Source organism: Thermobia domestica, chromosome 7, assembly GCF_964235325.1.
Source record: "Thermobia domestica chromosome 7, izTheDome1.hap1.1, whole genome shotgun sequence".
In the NCBI taxonomy this organism is placed as follows: Eukaryota; Metazoa; Arthropoda; class Insecta; order Zygentoma; family Lepismatidae; genus Thermobia; species Thermobia domestica.
In genome coordinates, this window is record NC_137460.1 from 123707409 (window position 1) to 123734527 (window position 27119).

At 34.3% G+C, this 27119-nt stretch overlaps 1 protein-coding gene across 2 annotated transcripts in view; it reads left to right on the forward strand.

The window, feature by feature from the left end:
* LOC145688938 (uncharacterized) overlaps nucleotides 1-27119 on the forward strand; it is a 344877-nt gene that overhangs the window by 200081 nt on the left and 117677 nt on the right. For both annotated transcript variants that reach the window (XM_081763105.1, XM_081763106.1), the window contains 3 exons: nucleotides 181-303; nucleotides 13773-13860; nucleotides 20351-20648. In XM_081763105.1, the coding sequence (XP_081619231.1) occupies nucleotides 181-303; nucleotides 13773-13860; nucleotides 20351-20648 (509 nt within the window). The remainder of the gene's footprint in view (nucleotides 1-180; nucleotides 304-13772; nucleotides 13861-20350; nucleotides 20649-27119) is intronic.

Here is a 27119-nt window from a genome sequence, read left to right on the forward strand (position 1 = left end):
AATATTAATTAGAAGACAAATATCATGTAAGTGTTTTAATTGAATATTTTGGCCCTAATTAATTACAATAAAGATAAATTATTTAAATTCTAATTAAATTGTGTTGAAGAGTAAAATGTTATAATTGGCTTCTCTAAAATTATGTAACTTTTGTTTATTTGTTAAATATTATTAATTTAGGGACTGTCGAGAGTTCTTCCAAAACTTTTCGATAAATGGAGTTGAAGCAAATTGCTCAGCGGTGATGCAGGTGATACCATCTGAAGAAACATTTTGCTTTATAATGAATTCAAGGCAAACAAGGTAGGTAATATTAAAGTATAGTTTCTCAGTGCATGATAAATCATTATTATATGGCTCTGAATAAAGAATTATTGTGATGTTAAAGTATTTGACGAAAATTACATAAAATGAACATAATTGAAACTTAATAAGATGCACATAGATATGTAATAACATGCAATATATATATAAGAACCTAAGAAAAATTGGCCTATTTGTCCGTGGAGAAGTTGCACTATTTTTAGTATTATTATGTAAAGTCAAGAATGTTTTCTCCTTTAGTTTTGGCGTCCTTTGTGAATACATGCTAGAATATACACTTTATGCAAGAGATAAAAGTGTTTGGTTTTAAAATATGGAATCATATGTTTCTGATCTCGACATCTGGTATAGCCTTGATACTGAAAATTACTCATAAGATAGAAATCAGATTATCTACTGCAGCTCTGTCTCATTTCCCTTTTACTTTAACGAGCCTGTACTTTTCATATAAAACATTGAATTGGTATGTAAAATGGAGCTAAGTTATAGGTCATGCTATGGTCTCTACTAAATACTCCAAACTTTTGCCGTCAAAGTTGAAAAGAAGAAAATGGAAAACAAAAGTTGAAAGAGAGAAAAGGCAATACCCTAGAACCATATAAGAACTTCTCCGCTATCAGTGTACAGAGTTCAGAAATTTACTCCGTATTATACTGAAAGGATATATCGTCTCTGGATAAAATATTATGTTGTCTACAATATTTTCTTCACTGGGAAGGATATCATATAAATAAATACCCTAGCTAAATTTCTTGTCTGGTATGTTAACCCTTAGAACTTCCATTCTTATTTAGAAAGAGAGCTTCCTGACGTAGTGGAAGTGATGCAATAAAATCGCAGCATCTTCCACGAGATATGCTGTCTTTTGCCTGACGAAGTGCTGTATACAGTTCTCTTAAATCCCTGGGCAACTAGCCACGAAGGCGTAGCTGGGCTTCCACCTCTTCTCATATATTGTCAAACGAGCTCATATTTGGAGTTTTCGCAGGCCAATACATCTGTCCAAATAGCCTACTGTAGTCTGGAACCACCATAGAACAGCCTTAGAACACTGTAGCTTCGGTTTGTCTAGATCATATCACCCACCGGATACCAATCTTCCATTAGAGGCTTCAACCACACACCAGATAATTTTTGCCAGTTCTATGACGTTTTATGGTAATTAGTTGATCCACAGTATTCCATCGAAATGCTCTTTAAACAAGCGTAGTACCACCACCTTCTTGTATAACATAATCTATTAAATCTGCATTAAGAGCTTCATGCAGTTCGAGTGGTACTCGTCGTCTCCCATGGGTTGTAAACAGAGTAAATCAGTTCTCGTCGTACCACACCATTTGTTTTCAGATTTCGACATACCATTGATGGTAGTATTTCTTTTAACGAAGCGTAGTGTTTTATTTGTAATGATTAAAAAGGTTTTCGCGTGGAACAGCGACTTGCAAGCCTCATAGCTTTTAGCTCCCGTCACACTGTACGTTTAGGAAGAGCTGTACCTAGGTTCGTATGAAACACTTTCACGATTTGGAATGTTCAAATAGGCCTGCGTTTCACTGCCGTTCGTGACATAATTTTTCGGAGTTCACAGTCGTTAGAAAGTTCTACTCTAGAATTGTTTCAGTATAATAAGAAAAAACTATACAAATCAATGATAGTAATCACATATATCAGTAATCAGTGAAAGTAGTAATTTTTTATGTTCTTTAAGGCACTCAACTTGTTAAAAACTGTGTTGAAGTTTACTTTTTTTTCAGTTTTTTCTCTGATAATGCTATAGCTAATGTACTGAGACTATTTAGAACTACAGTACTCCATTACATGTTTTCATATTCATTAATATGTTAAAACCAATTTTCTGTTTCTGAAGTCAATGTAGGATTATTTACTATGATATTCACGAATTTTGTTGTATGCTATATTGATAGGTTACTTCAAATATCGATTGGAAAGCAACATCCGATACTTATTAATTTAGCCAGGCAAAAATAGGGAAGGAAAAGAATATGTTAATCAATCAGAAAATCGTTCCTATCGCATTAAAAATGAAGAGTTTCGGCGTAAAGTAACACTACTAACACAGCTACTCTTCTTTCCTTTATTTTCCAAGTGTCCAGAAGAGATTCGACGCGACTACTTTCCGAGTACCTCACGCCAGAAGCCTCGGAACCTAAGAAGTCGCGCGCAAACAAACAACATGACTACATCACAACCATGAAAGTGCTTTTAACAAACAGCTCTTTTTAATTTTTTCTCCTTTTCTCTTTCTAAAAAGAAGTAAATCTAGAAAAAAATATTAGAACTGGTATTCAAGTTATTCAATGATATATTTTAAAACAATAGTAAAGCAATTATTTCTTATTATCCATATTGAACCGTAATTTTTATTCTTTCACTTATTCATCATCATATACAGGGTGATTCAAAAATAATTATGAAAAATTTCTCAGCTCCAAACTCACGGTATATATATTTTTCATTCCGACTAGTCCTAAGAACTTTTTATACTAGATCAATACGGGAAGAATGGAAGTCACAGGAAGCTGGAAAACTCATAAAAATAGTTTTAAAGAAAAAGAGCATTAATATAAATGGTGAACTACCAGTTCAAACTCTTTACATTTTACAATTTATTACAGATTTTAAAAATTCATATTCAACATATAAATTGTGTTATCCAACTTCAATCAGTAGCATACAATTGCGAGAAAAAGGAGGGTAATTGCCACACAAAAGACAAAAAGAAATGCTTCATAAATTTTGGGGAGAGTTTATTCAAAATTTTTTGGGGTGAGTTGTCGCGTCGAACTTGTAACTCACCTATAGCCTGTGGTTGCTTGACATCCTTCTTGAACAAGAATAAATAAATTAATGAAACATCAAGAATAAAAATATAACGGGCATGTTTAGTCGGTCAAATAGATGTGCAAAAAAACGGTTGAGTATTTTATTATAATAATAGAATAAATAACTTTGTAAACGACAATAATGCAGCAAAATACTTTGAATATTGTTTAACAGCAAAATAAATTCAGTACCAAATATATTAATAGAAACTTGAATTAATAGTATTGCAAATTTTCTACTTAACAAAATTTAGCTAAATATAATAAATGAAGTGTCTATTCTTCATGCTTTCATCAACATCAAGACAAATTTTAAGCAATTTCAAAAGATTGTTCAATATAAGGCGGAAAAGAAAGGTCAAATTATCCAAGTACATGCAATTGTATTTAACCGCGAATTTAAACCGATCTCTAAACTGTACCAAACGGCTAACTTCTAAATTAACATATATGCAAATAGCGAAACAAAAATAAATCCTAATCTAAAGGAAAATAACAAACTCAGGAAAAAGTTCAACCAACATGCAACATCATTCAAGACTATAATCGAATTAATCAGAATCAAACGCATTATCGGAATGACGAACATTAAATGTAACGAAAAATTTCGATTATACAGTTTACTTTCCAAAATGGTTAAATGAACAGTATCAGGATCTAATATTATTCACTACGAATTTGTAAAATGGGAAGACCATTATTTGCATTAAATTGACCGGTTAGAAAAGGGATCGGGCTCTGTTAAATATTACAACTACTTCTGTACTCACCAATTAGATGTTGTCAGCATTCGTGCTTGGATTCGGCCTTACTTCCCTCACAAAATTTCAAGAATTCAGTGACATATTAATAGATTACTTCTAATACGACTGGAAAGATAACTCCAATAGTTCTTAATTTAGCCAAGCAAAAACAGCGAAGGAAAGAATACGTTAGTCGCTCAGAAAACCTTTCCTATTCACTCTTCCATTACAAACTCGCAATCATAAAAGCAGACTTTCGACGAAAACTAAGACTACTGACATAGCTATTCTTCTTTCCTTTCTATTCTTAGTGTCCACAAGGAATTTGACGCAACAACTGTACCTCATGCCACAAGCCACGTGAACTAACAAGCCTCCAGCAAGCAAACAACACAATGTCACAACCTTGAAAGTGTTTTTGACAAACAGCTAATTTAAATTTGTCTTCCTTTCTTTTCCTGAAAAGATGTAAATCTAGAAATATTGTCCATATTTAATTATTTTTTCATTCTTTCAGTCCATCACATACAAGGTGATCCAAAACGACAATATAATAATACTATAAATATTATTAAATATCTTAAGGAGTAACAAACAGCGCAAAATATTTGGTGGTTCACGTGCTGTTGCGAACTGCACAGATGTCCAAACTGCCCACTAGCTTTAGAACGCTGAAGGTTGGCTTTGTCCTCCTGGTAGATAGTATCACCCATCGAAAATCAATCTTCCATTAGAGGTTTCAAACACCCTCCAGTTCTGTGACGTTTTAGAGTAATTAATGGGTCCAGAGTATTCCATCGAAACGCTCTCCAAACAAGCGTACTACCACAACCAACTTGTATAACAGAATCAATGGAATCTGCATGAAGAGCTTCTTGCAGTTCGCGTTGCACTTGTCTCTCGTGGGTTGAAAACAGAGTAAATCAGTTCTCATCACACCACACCACTTGTTTTCACATCAACATAGGATTGATGGTAGTATTTCTTCCAAACGAGGCGTAACATTTTATTCGTTGTGGTCAAAGAGTTTTCGCGTAGGACAGCGACTTTCAAGCCTGATAGCTTTTAGCTCCTGTTACACTGGACGTTCGGAAATAGCTTCACCTAGATTCGTGTGAATTACTTTCACGATTTGAAACGTTGTCATCGGCCTACTTTCACAATTTACCTTCGGCAGTCTCGTTAGATGAAAAAGATCAATATCCGACAGGGCTTTGAGTCGACAATCACAGAATGCTGAAGACTTTTTTCTCCCATCATATGAGCTCTTTATAGTCTTGACATACTTCTGTTGATACATTGAACTAGCAAGCTACGTCTCACATTTTCTTTCCCCTACCAGCTTTATATATTGCTACACAAGCAGCTGGTAATTGTATTGATCACGTTCGTTGCACCTATGGACTATAAGGGAAGTAATATGGTCAGGATGTTTATATGACCATACATGTAAAAAAGACTTTTCACCTTTTTTGTACAGAATATATGCGAAATTGAATTTTATATATTAAAAACTCTACAATTTTCTGTAATGAATTATTGGCATAGAAATACATACACAAGTATTTCCACCATCCACCTAGTTACATTAGAAATAACATAGAAGATTTTTTAAATATTTTTTGTGTAGTTTAAGCATTTTTATTCGAATTTGAATATAATATTATAAACAATTCATTAAAACACTGTTTCTGTATAAATAGCACACAAGCGTACACACTATTCTATAACAAATGTATGCGGGAATTAACTCGTATTGAAAATTGTTGATAACTTATTAATACAAATGTAATTTTCACAATACAAAATACACCTTGTTCCTTACTATAATAGAGTTCTATACACGATTACTCATTTATTTGATTTTAAGTATCCGTGGAGGATCCTGGCACAATGTATCATCTTGCTTAAGTAGGATCTGTTGGCATCAGGTACGAAATGTGGCAGCCCGCAGCCGAAGTACTGAGATTGCGGTGAAATGTGAAAGTTCCTCCTGCCCTTGTGGATACAAATAACTAAAAGAATTTAAATTAGAAACTAATGGACATAGGTTTTGTAGCAGAAACTAGAAGAAGATGTCAAAATCTAGAACGGAGGAAGATGTGCAAGTGGTTGAGAAAATGTTCATTCGGACTCTCAGAATTCACAAAATAATTCATCTTTCGAATGTGGTTTAACTCGACACACAATACTAACTGTTTTGAAGCATGATTTGAATATTTGTCCATGGAAATTACATTACTACCGGGAATTATCGCTGGAAGGCATTGATCTTTGTCTGGAGTAAGGAGAGATGATGCTTGCTTGGTACGAAGACTGGTCTAATTTTTTTAGTAATGTCCCATGGTCAGATGAAGCTGTGTTTTACGTTGGGGGACTATTAACCGCACAGTTGTTATTATTGTGCATGAAAGGATCCCAGAGTAGTTGTTGGAGAAAGGCTAATATCGTCCAATAATAGCAGTCTGGTGCAGCATGATATCCACAGAGTGTTGGCCTAATACGTCATTCGAAACAAAATGAATGAACATCTGCTATGTCTGAAGATTGTGTTCACGTATAGTATCTACAAGAGGCATTTACAACGAGCTACTTTTTTGTGCAAGATGGAATTTCTTCTCAATTCGAGCGTTCTGTCTTTATTTGGTCCAACAATCATTGCTCTGGACGCTGGTTGGGACGTCAGAGCCGGTAAGGAGTCCAAATGTAATGCCTCTTGACTTCTTATTTGGGGACGAGTGAAAGATGAATATTATTACACAAAATCAAAAACTCTTTATGAGTTTCACCAATATCTTGATAACGTACCGTCAGAGTTTCAGCAAAAATTGTCCCAAACTTTCTCAACTCATTACGAAAACTGACAGAAATCAGTGGTGTTCATGTGGATTTTTAGCCATGCCTAACAATTCTACCAGTGTAGGAACAGAAGTGTTTTTTGTTTCAAGATGATCGGTTAAGTATGAAATAGTAATAAATACTTTTGAATAAAGAGTGAATTTCTGCTCACTCTGAAGTAGATATGGCACAACAGAACCTAACATATTCTTTGGTTTCAACTTTCGAATACTCATGTCTCTAAAGATGAACAAATGTAATTTCAAATAGACAAATATAATACGTTGTTTGTTTATGCAACATTGTTACACTTGCCAATTGTTTATGGATTGGTTTAGTAAACCTTACAAAACGGTTATGTTCACCTGTCTGTCTGTCGAAAGGTATCACAGTGAAAATTAAGATGTATGGAAAAGCTACACACTTCCAAAACCGGAAGTGCTTTAAATATTTAGTACTTCATGTGTCAATACTGATTTTCATTGAGGACAAACGATAAAATATATCGAGGCGCAGTTTTCTGCAATCGAATCAGCTTCTTAAAAACACGTTCCATCTTCTCTGATCTTTTATACAAACCGGAAGTGGTAGAATTCAATTATTTCTCCTTTCAACGCTTATCCCTATAAAATAAAAGTGATAATATAAAACCACGACATATTTTTTGTAATCGAGTCAGCGTCGGAAGAATATATGATTTCTTTCATCTTATTCGTCTAACGTACTGGCCACCAAATCTAAGAAGATTCCAAGCTACCGTATTGTATTTAAATCCTACTGTAAGCTACCAAGCAAAGAACTACCAACTTTGTTTTAAAAAAGAAAACATATTACATTTTTTGTTATCTAATCAGTGGAGGAATAAAGTTTAGATATCGAGAGCGTTAACGCGATCTACCGAAAATATCCTGGGCGAGCTACTAGTAGTTCACGACAGACGGCTTGGCAACCTGTACCTATAAATATTGAGCATGGAGTTCCCATAGTATTGGAATCTACCGTAGGTTCACGAAATAAAACTCATATTTTACTCTATGTAGTAGCGGCTGGCCATGGCTGCATAAATTCCCTTAATTGATTTTATTTTATGAATGGTGAATTAGATATTAAAATACTGAAAGAACATAAACACTTTCGTATAAAAAGACCATAATGCGTAATTTGCAGGGATCTAGGTGATGATAACTAACAGTGAGGCTCAAGAGAAACAGTGCGTAGATAGTTTACCAAGCTTAATGCAGGACATAAACCGTTCTTATTTGGTATCCTATGATATGTCGAGACCAACAAAATCTTAGCGACAAATACGACTTTTGCTAGTATGATGCTTGGTACTAATTGGAGACCTATTTGACCGAAACGTTGACTCAGCTGTAAGCTTTTTCCATATAGCCTAGTCATAACTATTTTACAGTCTTTACAGATATTAGATGCTTATGACTGCTGGCCAGATAAAAGTGGCAGATACACGAGACCTGGAGTATCAGTAATACAGAGATAAATGTCCCGAATTATTCAGCTAGTCAGAACTGGATGAGTAATAATTGAATCAGGATTTATAGAGATGAAAGTATAAATGATAGGTTCTTAGCAGCAAAGGACGAAAGAAATCTTCTTGAAGATGTTTCGTTCATTACATCATATCAAGAAAACAGAAACGGGAAACACATTTTCCACAACAACATGTGCTTATGTTCCATAGTGATGTCTAAGTTTCGGTGCAGAAGTTCGATATTAGACCAGAGACGGGAGATGATCCGAAATAAACCTAAGAGCTATACTACTATAAAATGGCAACGTACATATTTTTACGCCTTTCGGTTTAGCTTACGAAAATGCATAGAAATCTTAGTATACTTCTTCCTGTTCATAAATACAGTTACTGTCAACGAATCGTGTGTGCGATTTGAAAATGTTGGATGTACCTGCAGGTTAAGAACTTGAATCTAATCTTTCAAAATTGTCTATACTAAGTGGAAGAGTATAACTTAAAGAAAACTTTGAAACCAAAAGAAATATTAACGAAGAATGAAATATGAAAATAGAGAACAAGAATATTAGGTTCATCCGCATCTTGCACAAAACAACAATACAAATTATTATGTTAGCTCTGAACATCAAATTAAGAATAATAAAGCATATTCGTTACGGTATTACGGAAGACTGTCAGAAATTCAAAACTATATTTTAATTGGTCAAGATATGATCAAGCTGATGGCACAATATGATTTTCAATTACCTAAGAGCGACGTGAAGTAATAGGCCTAGACTGACATTAAAGGCATAGTTCCACACATTCTGAGAAATAATCGTTTGCTGGGTTTATTCATATATTTTCTTTCTTTTTAAACACATTTATAAATACGCATGCGATACCCTGCAAATGGACAAGAAATAATAGAATATAATTTTCACTCTAAACCCTAGGAATACCAAGGTATTTTTGGGTTACATGGAGCACCAACGAGGGGGCCTCTGAGGCCACAGCTTAAAGGTCATTATTTCTCACGAAAAATAATTTATCTTGTCTGATATGATCTTGGGGTTTCTAAGATATCATGTATTATAATTTTATATTACTACTAGGTTTCTAAGTACAGTGTTTCCAACTATATGTGTAATTGCTTAAATTACCATTTTTTATTTATGTCAGAAATTATGACCTATTTATTTTATTTGTTAGTGTAGAAAAAACTTTCAAACAGATCAATAGGAACTTAGTACAGTGTAGTATGTGTACAAAGGCGGCTTTTAAAAGCATTTTGGTGTTGTACAGTAAAGTGAGGTAGAATGGGGACAAGTGAGGTATACTTCAGTATTCCAATGAATTCAGGATTAATCATGTGTAATTGTATCCCTGTTATTCTTGGAATGGCGAAAATATTTCAAATTTTGTTTCCAAGAAAAGATGGACAGTGTGAGGGACGTTCATTACACACTATAGGAAATGTCACCAGAGAATCAGTGTTGCCAACCCAAAAAAAACTTACAATTTTTCTAGTAGCACAACGTCAGATTTATGCACCTATGGAATGAACATGTAAGACTTAAACAAACAAGTTATGACTTCTTTATCAGTTCTGTAAACTAACACCACTACAGCATCATGAATATTACAAGGGAAATGAAAATGAAATGAAATGAAATGAAATGAAATCTTTGTTTCACGTCCAACGTTTATGCAGGTTATTCTAAAGTAATGATGAGTAATGAATGAAATAGTGGAATGAAGAAAGTGGGAGGAAACGAGAGAACCCCGAGAAAACCCACGCACACGGTGTTTGTCCACCACAAAACTCACTTGGCGGGGGCTGGGATTGAACCCAGGACCTCAAGCACCAGAGGTGAACGCTCTACCACTGAGCCACCGCGGCCCCGAATATTACAAGAGATTCACTACAAGGCATAGTTCGTTTCCAGCACTATCGAAACTATTGAAACTTGATTCTTTCTTTCTTATATATATATATATATATATATATATATATATATATATATATATATATATATATATATATATATATATACGTGTGTGTGTGTGTGTAGCAGGTTTGAGGGAATAAACTAGTAGAAAATAAAATATTTAGGTGCCATAAAAAATAAAAAAAATATAACAATTTTATAAGGTGCAGTTGGCAGCACTGTACCAGAATAATAGCTCAGAGTGACCCTGCATGTTGTAATACCAAAATTGTTTCAAAGAAGAGTAAAACAGTTTATGTATGAGGTTAATAGCCCCTTAGTACTACCAGGGGAAGGAATCTCAGGCCCACAACACTTCTTTATTTATAAAAAGAATAGCAAAACACTAAAAACTAAGCAAGTACGTTTTTTGATTAATGGGGTCTAGCTTTATAATATCAATATTTTTTTAGATTATTTTATGCAATTAGAAACGTTAGAAAATATAACAAAAATAATTTGTGGGCCTCCGAGCTCCCCAAACCTTTGGTTTTCCTAGTGTAAATAATGTTTGGAACAAAATATAGCACTAGTGTACTGAAGGTATTTTCGATAATTTTCTGAATCACCTATTATCTGTTTACAATATAGCCGTTTATATTTCTATATTATGGACATAGTATGCATATTACGTATGTATCGAATTAAATCAACGAATTTTCCCTCTCATGAAATTAACAGTCACACACAAAGGGGGTATATAAAGTCAATATCAACCAAACCTACGACTTAAAATAACATTTTATTATTTTTCTTGTAATGTAACGCACGATTTATTTCGCGTCATTTACCTTTCCCCTGAAACAGGAATGCAAATAATCTATATGTCGTAAAGATCAAACGAAAGATTATTTCTTACGACTATGCTTAAACTTAACTAGTTTATAGAGCAAGTTGCATTAGCAGAAAATCCGTGAATATGGACTGTGTTAATAATAATTTGTCATGTTTGATTAATTGCTACTTTCTAATATTTGGTCTAGGAATTAATTCGTGCGGGTGGACAAGAGATGGCGCAACGAACGGAGCGTCCCACAGTTCCGTGTATCCACACATGTGTTGCAAACCCCTGTCATCGCGTGTCGTTCGTAGTATAGGGCAGTGGATTAAAGCGTCAACAAAACCAGTTTGTAGTTAAGTGAACATGGCACATTTTGTGCCTGATAAAGTGTTTTAGCGGGGTGTCCTGCTGCATTACTTTAACATGTAGAAAAGTGCGACTGAAAGGCATCGTATTTTGGTGGAAGTGTATGGTGACCATGCTCTAGCTGAGCGAACGTGTCAGAAGTGGTTTGCACGGTTTAGAAGTGGTGATTTCGGCTTGGCAGACCAAGAGCGAGCTGGACAGCCAAAAAAATTTCAAGACGAAGAATTGACAGCATTGCTCGAGCAGGATTCGTGTCAAACGCAGGAACAACTTGCAGCAGCATTAGGCGTTGATCAAACAAGAGTCTCCAAACGCTTGAAAGTAATGGGAATGATTCAAAAGATGTCACATTGGGTTCCACATGAATTGAAAGACAGAGACGTTGAAAGACGAAAAACCATTTGCGAATTGCTGCTTCAACGACAGAGCAGAAAGGGGTTTCTGCATCGAATTATTACGGGTGATGAGAAGTGGATCCATTACGAGAACCCTAAACGAAAAAAGGCCTGGGTGAAACCAGGTGAACCAGGTCCATCACAACCAAAACGAGATATTCACTGTGCAAAGGTTATGCTGTGCATATGGTGGGATATGAAAGGTGTGGTGTACTATGAGCTGCTGCAACCGGGTGAAACTATGAATGGAGAACGTTATTGACGACAATTAATGCGTTTGAAGCAAGCTCTGGCCAGAACACGACCAGAATGGGAGAACAGACATGATAAACTTATTGTTCAACATGATAACGCTCGCCCATATGTCGCAAAACCGGTCAAAACCTCTTTAGAAAATGTCGGATGGGAAGTTTTACCCCACCCGCCGTATTCACCAGACGTTGCTCCTTCAGACTACTACTTGTTCGTTTGCATGAACAATGATTTGATTGGACAGCGGTTTACTTCTTCAGAAGATATCGAAACATGGGTCTCTGACTGGATCGCTTCCAAGGATGAGGACTTCTTTCGCCACGGAATCCGTACATTGCCTGACAGATGGGCGAAAGTGGTGGCTAGCGATGGACAATATTTTTCTTAAGGTATTTATGTATTTTGTGTTTGTACTACAGCTTCAATGTGTGCGTACCAACCGCACGAATTAATTCCTAGACCAAATAGTTATGGGAATCAATCTTCATGTTTGGTAATAATAGTTTTAATGTATAATCTAATTGTGAACAAGTATTATACCTGTATAAAATCGAGAATGAAGACATATTTTGTTTAACGTCTCCCACTGGAGTTTTTTTACCTACAAAATACAAGGAGGGATTGGAAAATTCGTGGCGTAACCAACAAAATTAGAAACTATTTGAAAGAAATATGATTAGTTTCTGCACGTAAGTTCCCTCGACCGAGATAAATTTACGCCACCGCTCCCGTAGCACATCTATACCACTCTTGAAAAATTATTGCTCGAGGCCTGCAAAATATCCCAGTACAGCATTTTTCACCTCTACATCCGAAGAAAATCGTTGACCCTCCGAAATTTCTTTCTAAGTTTTCTATCCGAGGGGGCCTGATGCGGCAAATGGGACGAGTGCGGCAATAGTTCGATCCCACAGGAATAAATTTCTGCCATCAACGAGTAAAGACGGTGTATTGTCCTGTTGAAACAATACCTTATGTCGCAACCATTTATGATCTTTTAATTCTGATTCACTCATACATGGGTTGCAAAAGGGTGCAGTAGTATTCAAAATTGACAGGTTTTTTTCCTTTTTCAAGAAATCAATCCTGATTATAGAATCACAGAAAATTGATGCCATCATTTTCTTTATCGACAAAACTTGTTTGATTTTTTTGGGACATTCTGCGCTCTTTCAAAATCAGGTTAAATATTTTATTTACATTTTCTGTAGTGGTCGATGTTGAAGGCCTGCCACTCCGTAGGACATCTTCAATCCCCTTTAAATTCAAATACTGACAGGCTTAAATTCAAATACCCACTTTTCAACCAGGCAGCTCAATACTCGACTTTCTCCGTGTTACAAACTTACATCATATTTGCAGACTTAGCGCGTTATAAACTCTTCACCTTAGAAAATAGAGAAATGAAATTTCACACAGTGACTACCAACGGATATAGCTACGCAGCTAAGTGTACGAATATAAAGTGACAACTTCCTTCCTAGTAAGGCATGAAATTTTAATCCACCCTCGTATCAGGATTATCAAAATTAAAATTAAAATAGTGAATAATTCTTAATGATTAATTATTAGCCTGACTTTCCTGAAACATCTAATGTTAGGAATGATGTATTTGACAAAGGTTGATCTTTCTGGTAAACGTTCTGAATGTACACATTAAAGCCAAACCATAATTTTCTATCATTTCAAATTATGTTATATATACACTTAGACACATATTGAATGAAAGATACTGACTTTTATTAAATTAAATTTAATTTATTTTCAGAATGTCGGAAAAGAGTACATTATTCGATTACAAAGACGGCGTGGTTGAAGTCAGAATGTCCCTTCGTGTGCTTTCAACACCTTTACAGGTACGTTATTTAATTTAAAATAACTTTTGCAAAATATTTATTTGGAAGAACAAAAATTAATCTATGTTGATTCGGTGTATAAGAAAACGAAGTCCGCCTTTGGTTACTGTGGACATATTTTATCTTTAAGATCCCTGTCTGAAGTTATCAGAACTTAAATAATTTTAGTTGAGACAGTATCAATAACTCCTATAGCTTTTCCATATGTTGAATCACGCCGTAGAAACTTTATTTCTTCCTCTCACAGTTTTGATGATTGGACTTGATTACCTAATGCTTTGAATGCGCTGGATACAGATACGTATGATATGAATGACGGAAATGCATATTTTATTATATTTTTGTCTCTTAATAAATGGTGAAATAATGAATTTGAATTTTGTGCAAATATGTGTTAGTATTGAAAAAAATCTTTAATAGTGTTTATGGTATTTACTTCATATAATTAGATATTGGAATTATTCTTGAAGATTAGCAACAACTTTATTGCCAGAATGGTAATTTATTTAAAAATCACAAGGTAAAAATTGAGGAAAGAAAGCAACATTACATTTATTGAAATATAAATATACTAACTACGTCTGTGTACATTAGTTTCCCACTTGCTTAATTTTTTCACATTTTTATATAGTATACTAAGTACAATGGCTCTCTATATGCTCCGATGCCTACATATTTCCTTAAGACGATGAAGAAAAATTTATAGGGTCTTCCAAATGCTTGAAAAAGTAACCATCCTCCTAGAAATGTAAGGGTCCCAGTCCTTAATATTATAAGAGGAGGATTACCATGGAAAGCAGGACCTGCACGAGCTTTAGAAAGTAGATCTAATAAAACAAAAGTTTGACAACTGTTTTTTGACATAGATACTATTTTAAAAATAGTTACTATCAGTATATTAAAGTTAGCATCTATTCGTGAGAAAATCCTCCCCTGGGAAAATTAGTGAACTACATAAACATCAATATTGAAAGGGGAAATGCTTTGATTGATGTATATCTATTATCCTCGATTCTAAAATACAATTATGAAAATATGGAGTCACATTTCACAAAAGACGAGTTTAGCCGATCGCTTTTCTGGACTATAATATCTCTGAATTGATACAAAGCTCCAGTGGCGTCTCTAAGATTTGATGATGCTCAAACAGGATATGACAAAGCAGCACCTATTTCAGAGATGTTTGACAAAACCATCAGCAACAGTCAGGCTGTTTATCGTAATGTCGACTACGTCACCACTGACGAGATGATGATACCCTTTCGAGGGAGATGTATCTTTGGGATTTGGATGCCGAACAAACCCAAAAAGTACCACGTAAGTGTCATGTGTTTGGTCGATGCCAAAACATCCTACGTATGCAACGCATACATTTAAAAGAGAAAAGGAAGTAATGGAGTTGTTTTGATCGAAGGTGTGTGACCGTTGAAAAATGATTCACGTCGTTGGAGACTCTGGAAAAATTCGGTAAAAGGAAGCTCACTTTCGTAGGTACCTTGAAAAAGAACAGAATTATATACCAATTTTGTTCCTCTCTATAAATGATCGATTAGCAGTGTCTAAACTCTATGGATTCAGAAATGATGTAACACTTCTTTCCTTTGCACAAAAAACAGAACTGTTTGTCTCCTCTTTAATATGCATCACACAATCGAAACAAACCAGGAGAAGAAAAGCATTAAATAATTACATTTTACAACAGTACAAACGCCGGGCCCACTTGACATGAAATGTGCGGTCTTCAAGTTGAAGAACTAGGCGAAGGTCGCTAACTGTTTTCTACAGACTCATAAGCATTGACAGTGTAAACTCATACGTAGTGTAATTGTGCTACAAAAGATCGACCAAGACAACACGCTTTGGTTTTAACAAAAGGCTTGACAGAGAATTGATTTCTATCTTCGTGAGAGGATAACTAAAGTGGCTAATCTTCCACTGGATTTGAAAAAGGAAATAAACATGATGACGGAAAACAATTCTGCTCTAAAGATTGAATGTCTGCCTGATGATCGACCCTAGGAAAGGAAAATATGTGAGAAGTATCCACCAGGAAGTAATTGGAAAAACGTAGGACAAATGCATCAAGTGCAACCTCGCAATATGAGAACAGTGTCAAAGAAGACTATGTAGAGACTACGATTAACAATATGTGTGGGTGTGAGCAAAGAGACTGAAGGAGTTTGTGGACTTTACACCAGTATATAATATGTCAATGTTTGATAATTTTTAATAACACCAAGTTTTCTGCTTTTGAAAGTTTCAAAATTCTAATACATTTATTATCATTCATGTATAATAAACATTTTCTGTTAATTTAAATATTGTTTAATTGCTTATTGCCTTACGATACTTTTTAAATAGTAAAAGAGATAAAAAAGCTATTAAAAATTCATACACGGTCAAAATTACAATATCTGTATTTTTGCGTTATGATGATTTTTTTTTCTTCTAGGCCTTAAAGTAAATAATTTCAAACTCTGAAATTTTGCACAGTTGAAATACTAGCAGGAAGATATTGTTCAACATAATCTGTGATACCACAATATTTACAGTATTGTCGACAAAATATATTGATACACGTCTTCAAATTACACTACACTAGGTTATTATATAATTTAAATATATATAAAGTAGGGAAACACAAAATATCACATTTGTCATACAGCGTTGTAAACTACAAATATTACAGTATCACAAACAATAAAAAGACTACATGTGAGGGGATCTGCAACAGTAATAAACAAGTAAGACGAACGGGGTAATGAATATCTATATTATTATAATACTGCATATAACAACAGTCATAAATAAAACATATTTTGAACAAGTACAAAACAAGTCACATGAAGTCGAAATTATGACTTATATTAAAAGGAGTTTATTTCGAGAAAGTAATTTGGTAACTATGAAATCCAGTTAAGGCATAATTTCCAATAGTCATATATACCATAATGCTGTCTACAGAAATTTAATGTATCAAACCATTTGAGAGATACAAAAAATGGTAAAATTTCCTATATTACAAGAATAAATAGAGACTGTGGGAACTTTCTTAAACAATTGTTGATAGGTTTGTTTCTGTGCAATTAAAACATTACATCAGACTGTCTAAGTTTACAATATTACATCAACATTAACATAACATTACAACTTATGGTTGATGTAATTTTAGTTATTGCTTAGAATTACACAAAGCAATGCAGTGTTCTACACTTTAACTGGTTTTACGATTTCTAAATAAAGATTTAAGATATCACATTGCTCTAAATGGCACTGTGACATTCACGTCCATTGAAAAGCATCTACATATTAGGAGTAAGTAATTATCTTAGAAATTTCATGAAATAAACATTCCTGGAAAAGTCAAATTTTCAATTGCTTGTAAATTTGTTCATAGTCATTGGAAATCCGTCATATCATGATCATAGTATTAGGTAAATTCGTTGGATTCTCATTGCCATGTTTATCTCATTTTAATTATTATTGCTCTAGAGACCACGAAAAATCTAGACATGTGTGATGTTGTTGCGTCCTTAGTTTGCAACGCTGTATGCTAAAAGTGGTTTTACATGATTTCTTTCCGCATGTGGATTTGAAGCGTATAATAACATGAAGTTTTTCTATTTGAAAAATAAAACTTCAATTAAGTTGACAACACTGTAAATGTTGATGTCACAGGGTATGCCAGACTACGTACTGTTGGTAAATATTGTATTTTACTAAAATTAATTCTTTTCTGTACGTTAGTTTAGAAGTTACAATGCCGTAGCATGATGAATGGTCTACCCAATGTATTCACAATAACATGCAGCATATATTAAACCGAAGGAAAAGGTTAACATGTTTTTAGTGTATAGTGTCATATCCAAGTTGGAGGCATTCGAAATATGGTGTTGGGGCAGAATGCTACGCATATCATGGACCGAAAGGAAAAGGAATCCAATGAAGGACGTCACATAATGAAGATAATAGGATAAATAAGAAACATTATAGAAACAGCATGCTTGCCATTTTATTCGGTACTCTGATTGCATCATTGTGCTAATAGAGGGAAAGCCAGAAGGAAAACCAGGAAGAGGAAGACCAAGGATTGAATATCGAGAAGCAGTTACGAAGTAGAGACCTCCCAACTAATAGAAAAGATTAAAAATGTATATGTTGCCCAACGGTAATTTGCATATTTTTGGGCCTTCATATATCCGAAATGCATACACTACTATATTTCTTGTTCACAAAATTTCATTTAGTTCCTGTAGATGTAACTGAATATAAATGTGGGCATACGCAAAACAAGTTGCTTCTCTGAGACGTACTATCCACACCAGCCGCCATCTTGAATCCGCCATATCGGATTCAACTTTCGGTTTCTCAAATTGGAATAGGTACATGTGATACATCAAATTCATAGAAAAGTTTCTCGTAAATTCATTGGTTTAGTCAGTTTTACGTTAGCTTGTACCATTTGCAGGATATTGCGTGTTAAATGTGAGGCACTTCACAAATTCAACCATTAAAAAGATGTGCAGGGCCCAGTATTTATATATGATCATTTACGTGATTTATTGTTGGCGAAATGTTTTCTGATCGTACATACACACAGACGTAAATATGATATTGTAGATGTTCACCAAAATCTGGTCGTAACTAGATTTACATTAGGCATTTTGTTCGTAATACCATGCTTCCTTGGTCGTAGTATAACATGGAAGTAATAACAATCACTCACAGAAATGTTGTAAGATTATGACACCAATGTTGTATAGAGTTTTTTTTCATATCTACAGTACTTTTTCAATTAGAAGTTGTTTTGATTTGTCAGCATCAAAAACGTAAGCGTAACTGATATTACTCCGCAATGTATATTCGCGAAGTGCCTAGAGGGATTTAACATGTAACATCTCGCAAATGGTACAAGCTACAGTAAACCTCACTACACCAATGAATTTCCGAGAAAATTTTATATGAGATTGATGTTTCATAAGCACCTATTCCCATTTGAAAAACCAAAAGTTGAATTCAATATGGCGGATCCAAGATGGCGGCCGGTGTGAATAACACGTGTCAGAGAAGCGGTAATTGATCCAATTTGTTTTCCATATGCAAACCATCATGTTTAGTTACATCTAAAGAAACTAAAATCAAGTTTGTGACTGAGCGTTGGGGGAGTGTATGATTGAATTCCGGGTATATGAAGGCTCATAAATATGCAAATTACCCATATGGGCCGCTAAAATTAGTACAATACACATTGAGCCATGGAGAACTTTGCATTTAAATCAGTTTTACATTAATCCCTAGGGGACACTTCGCGAACGTACCTTGTTAGTCCTAAGTTCAATATGAAGTTGAATATCTTCATAGCTTTTAAAACTTACATTTCAGTGTTTACTCAGATATGAACAAAACACTGAAGTACACAATGAAAGTAAAGTAATTTTGCTTTACCTCCGTCTGGTGTCATTTTAGAGGCGAGAAAAATATTAACTTTCAATATCAGTGTGAGTAAGCGATCTCCACTCTCAGTTTTCTGTGACTAATAAATATAATTTGCTTAAATCCATTTGCTTTGCTTTGTAGTGAATTTACATAAAAACAAATATTTTTAGTGTTTTAAGAATTTAATGTAAATTTTAGAGTTGATGTTGTGTATAGGTGTTTTTAAGACGTATTAACATAATTATAGAATTATCAAGAGAGTAACACCACATATGAGCAACACTAACCTGATACGTATTGCGTCATCTTTCGCACTGTGTTTTTGAAGTAACTTTGCAATAACTCTTGTAATACGTAGTGACAAAACTAAAGACTGCTGTTGATTTTGCTGCGATGAATTTGATGGATAGCAGCGTCCTAGTTAATTAAAAAGTTTGCGGCGTTTTCGTATATTTTCTTTGAAGTAGTCGAACAAAAGTAGGTCAGTTGCTCTCTCAATAATAGTTGTATAATTTGAACCAAGCACCTTTTCAGCTTGCATAACATGTGTGTGTGTGTGCGTGTGTGTGCATAAGTTGAATTTGTTTTTTCGAAATCGGAAATCTAGTAAACGTTCGTTGAAAACTAGAGTCACAACGTTGGCTGTTTTGTAAAGTTAGTTGTTACAAAATATGTTTGTTTGCATGTATATTCTTCTATAGATTATTATATAATACCACAGTAGAAATAAATAAATAAATAAATAAAAATATACTTTTATAAACTTTCATCCTATCATTTATTCTGGGCATGACATTCAGTTTCCAACTAGCAGAGAGTTTCAATAAAAAGTTCTTTGAAAGCGTATAGTCGTGCAGACATAAATTACCAAACGGACGAATTGAGGAATTCGTGAAGTAAACATACATAAGATAATTAAATTCCAGTGCCCGACCCTCATGTGCTTTCCTCATGTGACGTAAACTAGATCGTCATAAAACTACCTTACTTTTGTATGCATAATCAGATCTTACTTTATGATCTTTTATTTAATAGTTGTTAATTTTCTCATCAGGTTTATTGGTTATCAGAGTTTGGTGTACCTCTCAAAGGAGCATTAGGCGCATTATTGCACCTGAAGTATGATACATATCCTAGAAAATCCTTACAAGTTTATTTAATAAATGAGGGTATTACAGACGAAAACATCAAGTTCCTCCCTATTGAATCTCGAAAGTGTAGATTCCCATATGAGACCGAGGGCATGTGGGCTTTTGAATATTACAGCTATACGGCATGCATAGCACAATGTAGAGTTGAGAAGAAGATGCAGCTTTGTAATTGTACGGATACCATTATTGGATATGACAAAAGTAAGTAGTTAATCGCTAAACTAGTTTCTAATTTTCTTTCAGATTAAAATTCTAGCATTTGTAAGATCACCTTTCATTCTTCATTTCCATCCTTCGTTTGTTTTCTGTCTGAAAACTCAATGGTAAACACACTATATATCGTACTAGATTAACCGAACTTATCAGTTCTAGTTCGAACTTAGGATGCCGATATATCTTAAAGTCTTACGACTACCCATCAAGTAAAGTAGGATTGATCATTTCTAAAGTATTTCATCCGGAATTGTGTTTCCTAAAATATATATAATTTTTAAAAAATGAATAATGATAATTTATTACTACACGTAACTTTTAGTAGTCAAGAAATTAGGATTTCTAAAAGTGCTTTATATTGAAATGCTTTTATAGGTAGAGGTAAATAACACATAGGGTGACTGTTTCCTTTCCCTTCACCAATATGTTACAAAATTCTAGATACAATGTATTTTGGAAGACTAATTCAATAGTGTCTTTTCCTTTTAAGTAAACTGATGAAGGAGATATATGTTTCGCACGGTGCAGCTTCTAACTCACGGTAGTATCCAGAGTACCAGCGAGGTTTAGATGAGTATTGCAGGAAATTCCCTCAGCTCACGGCAGCTTCGCGAGGTTTTAGTTGTAGTTAGGATCCGTAGTCCAGTGCGATATAGGGTTTAGGTAAATGTGTACCACTAGTACAGTGCTAGGTATAAGTTATTTGTTCAGTGGTAAGACTGATGCGTGGTTCCTAAGTGGTCCCTCTTTTATGGGTAATCTTCGAGTGTCTCCATTTCTTTTGGTGTCCTTCGTGTGGTACGTCTTGTTTCAACTTCCTTCGTGTCTTCCTTCTTAGTATATCGTCTGTTAGTTTGTAAATATCAGCACGTGTCGTTATGAATACGTACTTCTGTAGTGATGTGGGAATCCTTAGACTCCCCACACTGGAAAAAAAAAATAATCTGCAGGGTTATTAAAAAAATACATTTGTCATGAATGGAGGTTACTAGCACTAAAACACCGATACACTAGAAAATACTGTTAAAGACACGGCAAACACAATATAATTACTAAAAGCACTTGTTTTGACATACTTAAAAATGGTATTAACAGTGTGTTTCTGTCGCACCCAGGCAGGATCAAATAGCAACTATCATTTCCTCAGAGCTGGCAGAAAATGTCATAACTGTAATTAATTAATGTACACTAGTTCACTAATGGTAGGTATTGGTCGAGTTTTTGGTTCATTAATATTGGTAGCTATGTTAAAATCACTTCCGGTATTTGCAGTCTGAATTGTTTGAATATTAATTTGAACAGCAGATGCCGGAGAGGAAAGGCTTTCCAATGGTAATAATATATCTAGCCGATTTGTTAAGCTGTTTTCTTTATAACGAAACTTATTAAAGATGATACACAAATTTATTATTATTATTATTATTGTTATTATTATTAGAACTAAGGAAATGAGAATGATCGGTACTAGAATCTGGAACATTTTTCTGGAAAGGAAAAAATAGTATTATTTTTTGTGTGTTTGTAAGCGTTTATAAAAAATGTAAAGTTACTCCTATAGCAAGTAAAAGAATAAATATAATGAATTCAAGAGATAATGACAATGGTCCATGGAAAACAGTGGTGCAAATGTAATTCTGAGAAATGATTTGGTAATTTTTTTCGTTCTCGCTAGAGTAAAGCGTAAAGAAAGGTCACAGTTTGTTAAATGTTTTGTAGGTTAAAAGCAAAATTAAAATTATAGTTGGTAGGAAATGTGCGATATTCTATAGTAACATTGGCTGTATGTCTGGTAGGTAGGTTGAGGGTCTCTGTTTTGATATATTCGTAATCTTCTTATGGAAGCAAATAAACTAGGGAGTGGTCCATTTCATCTGCGACAACTATGTGATTTTTTGTGACTATTCATACTAATTTATTAGTAGTGAGTTAAAGTCCAGTTGAAGAATATATGTAACATTCTTCTGCTTTTGATAACATTGATTTAATGCGGCAGTTAGATGTTGTCTTACGGAAGATAAGGTTGAACAATCAATTAGCTTTCTGAGACCTTACCTGAGTTTGAAACTTACAGATTTTTATCATGCAGTTGCGTTTGGCAAAGTGAAACATCGCACTCAAAAATCCCTGACGCTTTCATATGACAATTTCGGAGGTTTGTAGACGAAAATAAGAGTAGTCGGTCAAAAATCCATTGCTGTAGTACATATCAGTTGTAAAATCTCATTATGTATTTGGGAAACCAATTTTTCCATTGCTACTCTAAGGTAGAAACGATGTGGGTTAGTCTATCGTTACCATCCTTAATCTCTTGAATCTGTGAAATAAAATATTCTGTTTGATCCTTAAGAAAGTATATAGAGTTCTTTAATTTATGAACTTCACATAGCGAAAAACCACTAATTGCTAAATTTTTAAGTCCCGTTAGAAGACTGATTATCATTGTTTTATGTCTGTTGGAGCATCCTACTTTGAAAATGACATGGAATTATAGTACTAATTTTGGTAATAAATTGTAACTCTTTTTCATGTAATAATTTAAGTAAGTGTTCGTATCCAGAACAAGATTCATTTCTGAGTCGGACTGCAGAAAATTTAAATGTAGGCCATACGGTACAAATTCCGTTTCATCATACTTAATAACTGCTTTGTATCTAGCAGCTGTAAGTCTCAGCTGGCGGAATATGAGTTCATTGCCGAAAGTTGTAGAACTAAGAGGTATGCAGACCTAAATCGATTAGCTGGCTATTTGATTCATCCACAAGAAAATGAATAGTACTTTTTAAGAACACTGATTCAGTGTAGATAAGATGGTTGAAGCTAACAAACTTCTTATAAAGAGAGTGTGCAAAATTACGAAGAAAAGTAAAATAAAAAAAATTCATCAGAAAAAATGTTAGTGGGTACGTAAAAATCCGTACGTGCGTGAAATTCGGATATCAAAACTAGATAAACTTCTAAGAAATTTCGTAACGGAATATGAAAGTTTAACAGAAAATAGAGGGCATAGTGAAATTGCTGTCTGGTTGAATAAGAGAACATTGGTGGGAAGCGGAACATCTTCTTTAGTATATATTACGTGAGTATTCTTTTAGATTTGTATTTTCTATCTTAAGTCTGTGTTAAATTTTATGATTTTATTCACTCAGCCTACAATGATTTCAGGTGATATACTGTAATATCCTGTGTAATGTTTCTGAATTTGGGAAGCAATTCGATTCGGTACAAATTTGGATTAAGCTTCTGTTTAATTTCTGCCAGTCCTTCGTAGTGAGTGGTGAAATGTTGGAGTAGACCATGCTTTCTTGTAGAGCAATATACGAAAACAAGATATCTTCCCTTGTTGGATGTTTGTGTATGGCATTCGTCATAAAACTTCTCCTGTTTAATGTATTCCTGCTCCAGATTGGTTTGCACCTTTTTTCTGATTCCTCTTAATTTATCCTCGTCAACTTGTATGTTTTTGTTTTGACCCAAACGTGTATTCCCTTGGAATCCTATTCATATATCCAAATAATAAAGAACTCGGTGAGTATTTGGTACCACCTTACATATAAATGTTAATGCCAAAACTAAAGTGTAGTAGCCATTTTTTCCAGTCACCATGATGCTCTTGTACGAAAAAATTGAGACAATTCTTTATAACTTTGTCGGTTTTCTCTACTAATCCGATCGAAGCGTGATTATATGCTGGCAATATTTATAGGTTAAATGGTACTTCTGCGCAACATATTGTAGACCAGCGCCTCCATGTACTAATTGTTGGTCCAAATGTAATGTTGTAAATGCTCCGAATTTTAGAATGACATCAAGTTCTAGAAATGTTTATTGTGTCCACTGGTTTTGCGACAACATTGCGCGTAGCTAATTCTGTGGCTACCAATATATAGTTATTTATTTCTTCTTTCCTTGGGAATGGTCCAAGTTAGTCACGCACCCATGTAGTTGCTATGTTACCTACAGGGTGATGCAGTATGTCGGCCTGTTTTTCTTGTGCTAGCTTTTTAATCTCTTACTATCTGTCACTTGCGTATTTTATGAGCAAGATAATTCTTAAGGTGCGGCATAAAGAATTTCTTCATAGTGGTTTTATATGATTTTGTTAACCCAAAGTGTGGACTGATTACTTGTCTGTGAATGGTTCTAAACCATAATTTGGTTAAAGAGTTGGACACACATAAAAGATGCATTAGGCCGTAATCGAGATAAATTTTTTTCTGTATATAAGCCGTCTTTAAGGCAAATAAAATCTTGCCGATCTAAATGTGCAGTTTCTGTCCGGTTCCTTTCTCTCTAAGACAGAGATAAGATCTTTGCAATTGCCGTCTTTACGTTGTTCCTTTGCTATATTTGGTAAAATATGGTTGTTACACTTTTAAAATATTGACTTGAATACTGTTGGATCTAAAGGCATGATAATCTTCACTTTTTCTTCATTGCCTTTATTCTCTTCTTCTTTTATGATGTCTTTTGTTTGTTCAAGCCTACTAATTATGTCGGCGGTATGTTTAGAACCTAGTAAATACTGTATGTTGAAGTCATAGTCGGATAGGAATAAATTGTATCTTGTTCGCTTTTCGTGAGTCTCCTGCTGCAGTATGCGGCAAGAGAATTAGCTTGATGTATGCCTTGTTTCAATTCTTCATAGAGAGTGCCATTTTCGTTTTCCATTTATATTTAGGAGTTACGAATTGTTGGTATGGTTCAATTTGTGTCGTGAAATCCTTAGTGTGTGCTCTAAGATACGAACATAACCCAACAAAGCTTTTGAGAATCCGTTTTCTAGTTGGCGTTCTGAAATTTCTTATTTCTCTTGCTATTTTTGGTGATATTTTAATGGATTCTCCGCTTACAAGGTATCCCAATACATTAAGCTTGCGATAAGATAAGTGTGTTTTCTTAGAATGCACGAATATCGTAGTTTACTGAATAGTAATTCTAAATCCTGTAACTTCTGCTGAAAATGGTAACTCCCGCACACGATATCATCAGCGAAATTAGTAATCCTATTGGGTGGGCGCCGAAAATCATTCTCGTGTCGACAGACAACGATTGTAAACTTGTCCTGTGTCCCATGACTCATCTCAAAAATTCATACGACTTTCTCGTGATTTACTTCGAAAGTCATGTATTTTCCGCTTTTAGGGTGAAGCAAAATTTGGAAATAGCGAGCCGATAAGTCCAAGGTGCTTATTAGAGTTTTTCCCCTTGAGCGAGCATAAAACGTCTTCTGTAGATTGAAAAGCTACTTAAAGATACTTGCTAGTATAACTGTAACATTTCTACAAGGTTAAGGACAATCCGAAATTCTTGTGTGTTTGCTTTATGCATAACCAAAAGCGGAGAACTAAACTCACGATTGTCTAATCTCATTATTTCTGCATTAAAGAGCTCTTAAAATTGTTTATCTACCTGATTCCGTATTTTAAGTGGGATCGGTGGGGATAGATCGTAAAATACAGCCTACTTTGAAAGTCTAATCTCATGAACATACCCTCTTAAATGTCCAATATCATCAGGGGAATACGAGAAAACGTCTTATAACTGGAAAGGCTTGTTTTTGAGTTTTGTTTAAATTGTATTACAGTGCGCAGTTAAAATTAGCGCTAGCTTCTTGTAGGTGTACAATTGTTCAGTAAGTGGCCAACTTCAAAGTGTTTTATTCTTCGGATTCTGTAATTTACAAATAAGTGTTCGAATCCAGGACGTTCCTCTTCCATTTATTTTGTTTGTGTATTCCAACTAATTACCATTGCTAAATATTTGTTGTATGTATAAAGCTTGTTGTTCCTAATACAAAAAATGAAACTATTGGCATAAACAGTTGCAATATGATCTTATCTGTTTCTACAGTTCAAGATTATTATGCAAAATCTCAGATTGTATTAGAGTTATAAATAGTGACGATGATGAATTGAAACTTGCCGTTCGACCATTCATTATGTGAATGATTTCAGCTATGTTAGAACAAATATACTAAACTGCGATTATGTGCTTCAAACAGTTGAAAAACACTGTTAATCAGATTGCGGTTTGTTTAGAAAATGTTTATCAGATAAACGTTTACGCATATATACCATTAACGTTTATTTTAATATTTTTCAGGTGAAGTATTTATAAAATGCCCCTTTGTGAAACATTTTATTTTGCGTTCGTTATATTTTTACCTCTACACTTTCGTGATGTATAGCATTATCGGTAATTAGGCTTAACATACAGTTTATTGATGCCAAAAACAAGGATTTATTGTAGTTGGGTTGTACTACGATCCGCTGAGAACGAAATAGGAGCTACTTATGCTTATTTTCTATTAAGCATTAAGAGCAACAACAAGCTGTATGAAAATAGAACAACAAAATATTTACCAATTTATTAACAGCTAGTTACAGAGATAAAAGAGGAAGGTAATAGCAAGGGGTGCTTACAAGCTCACTGCGAGCTCTCAAGTAAGATAACACCAAT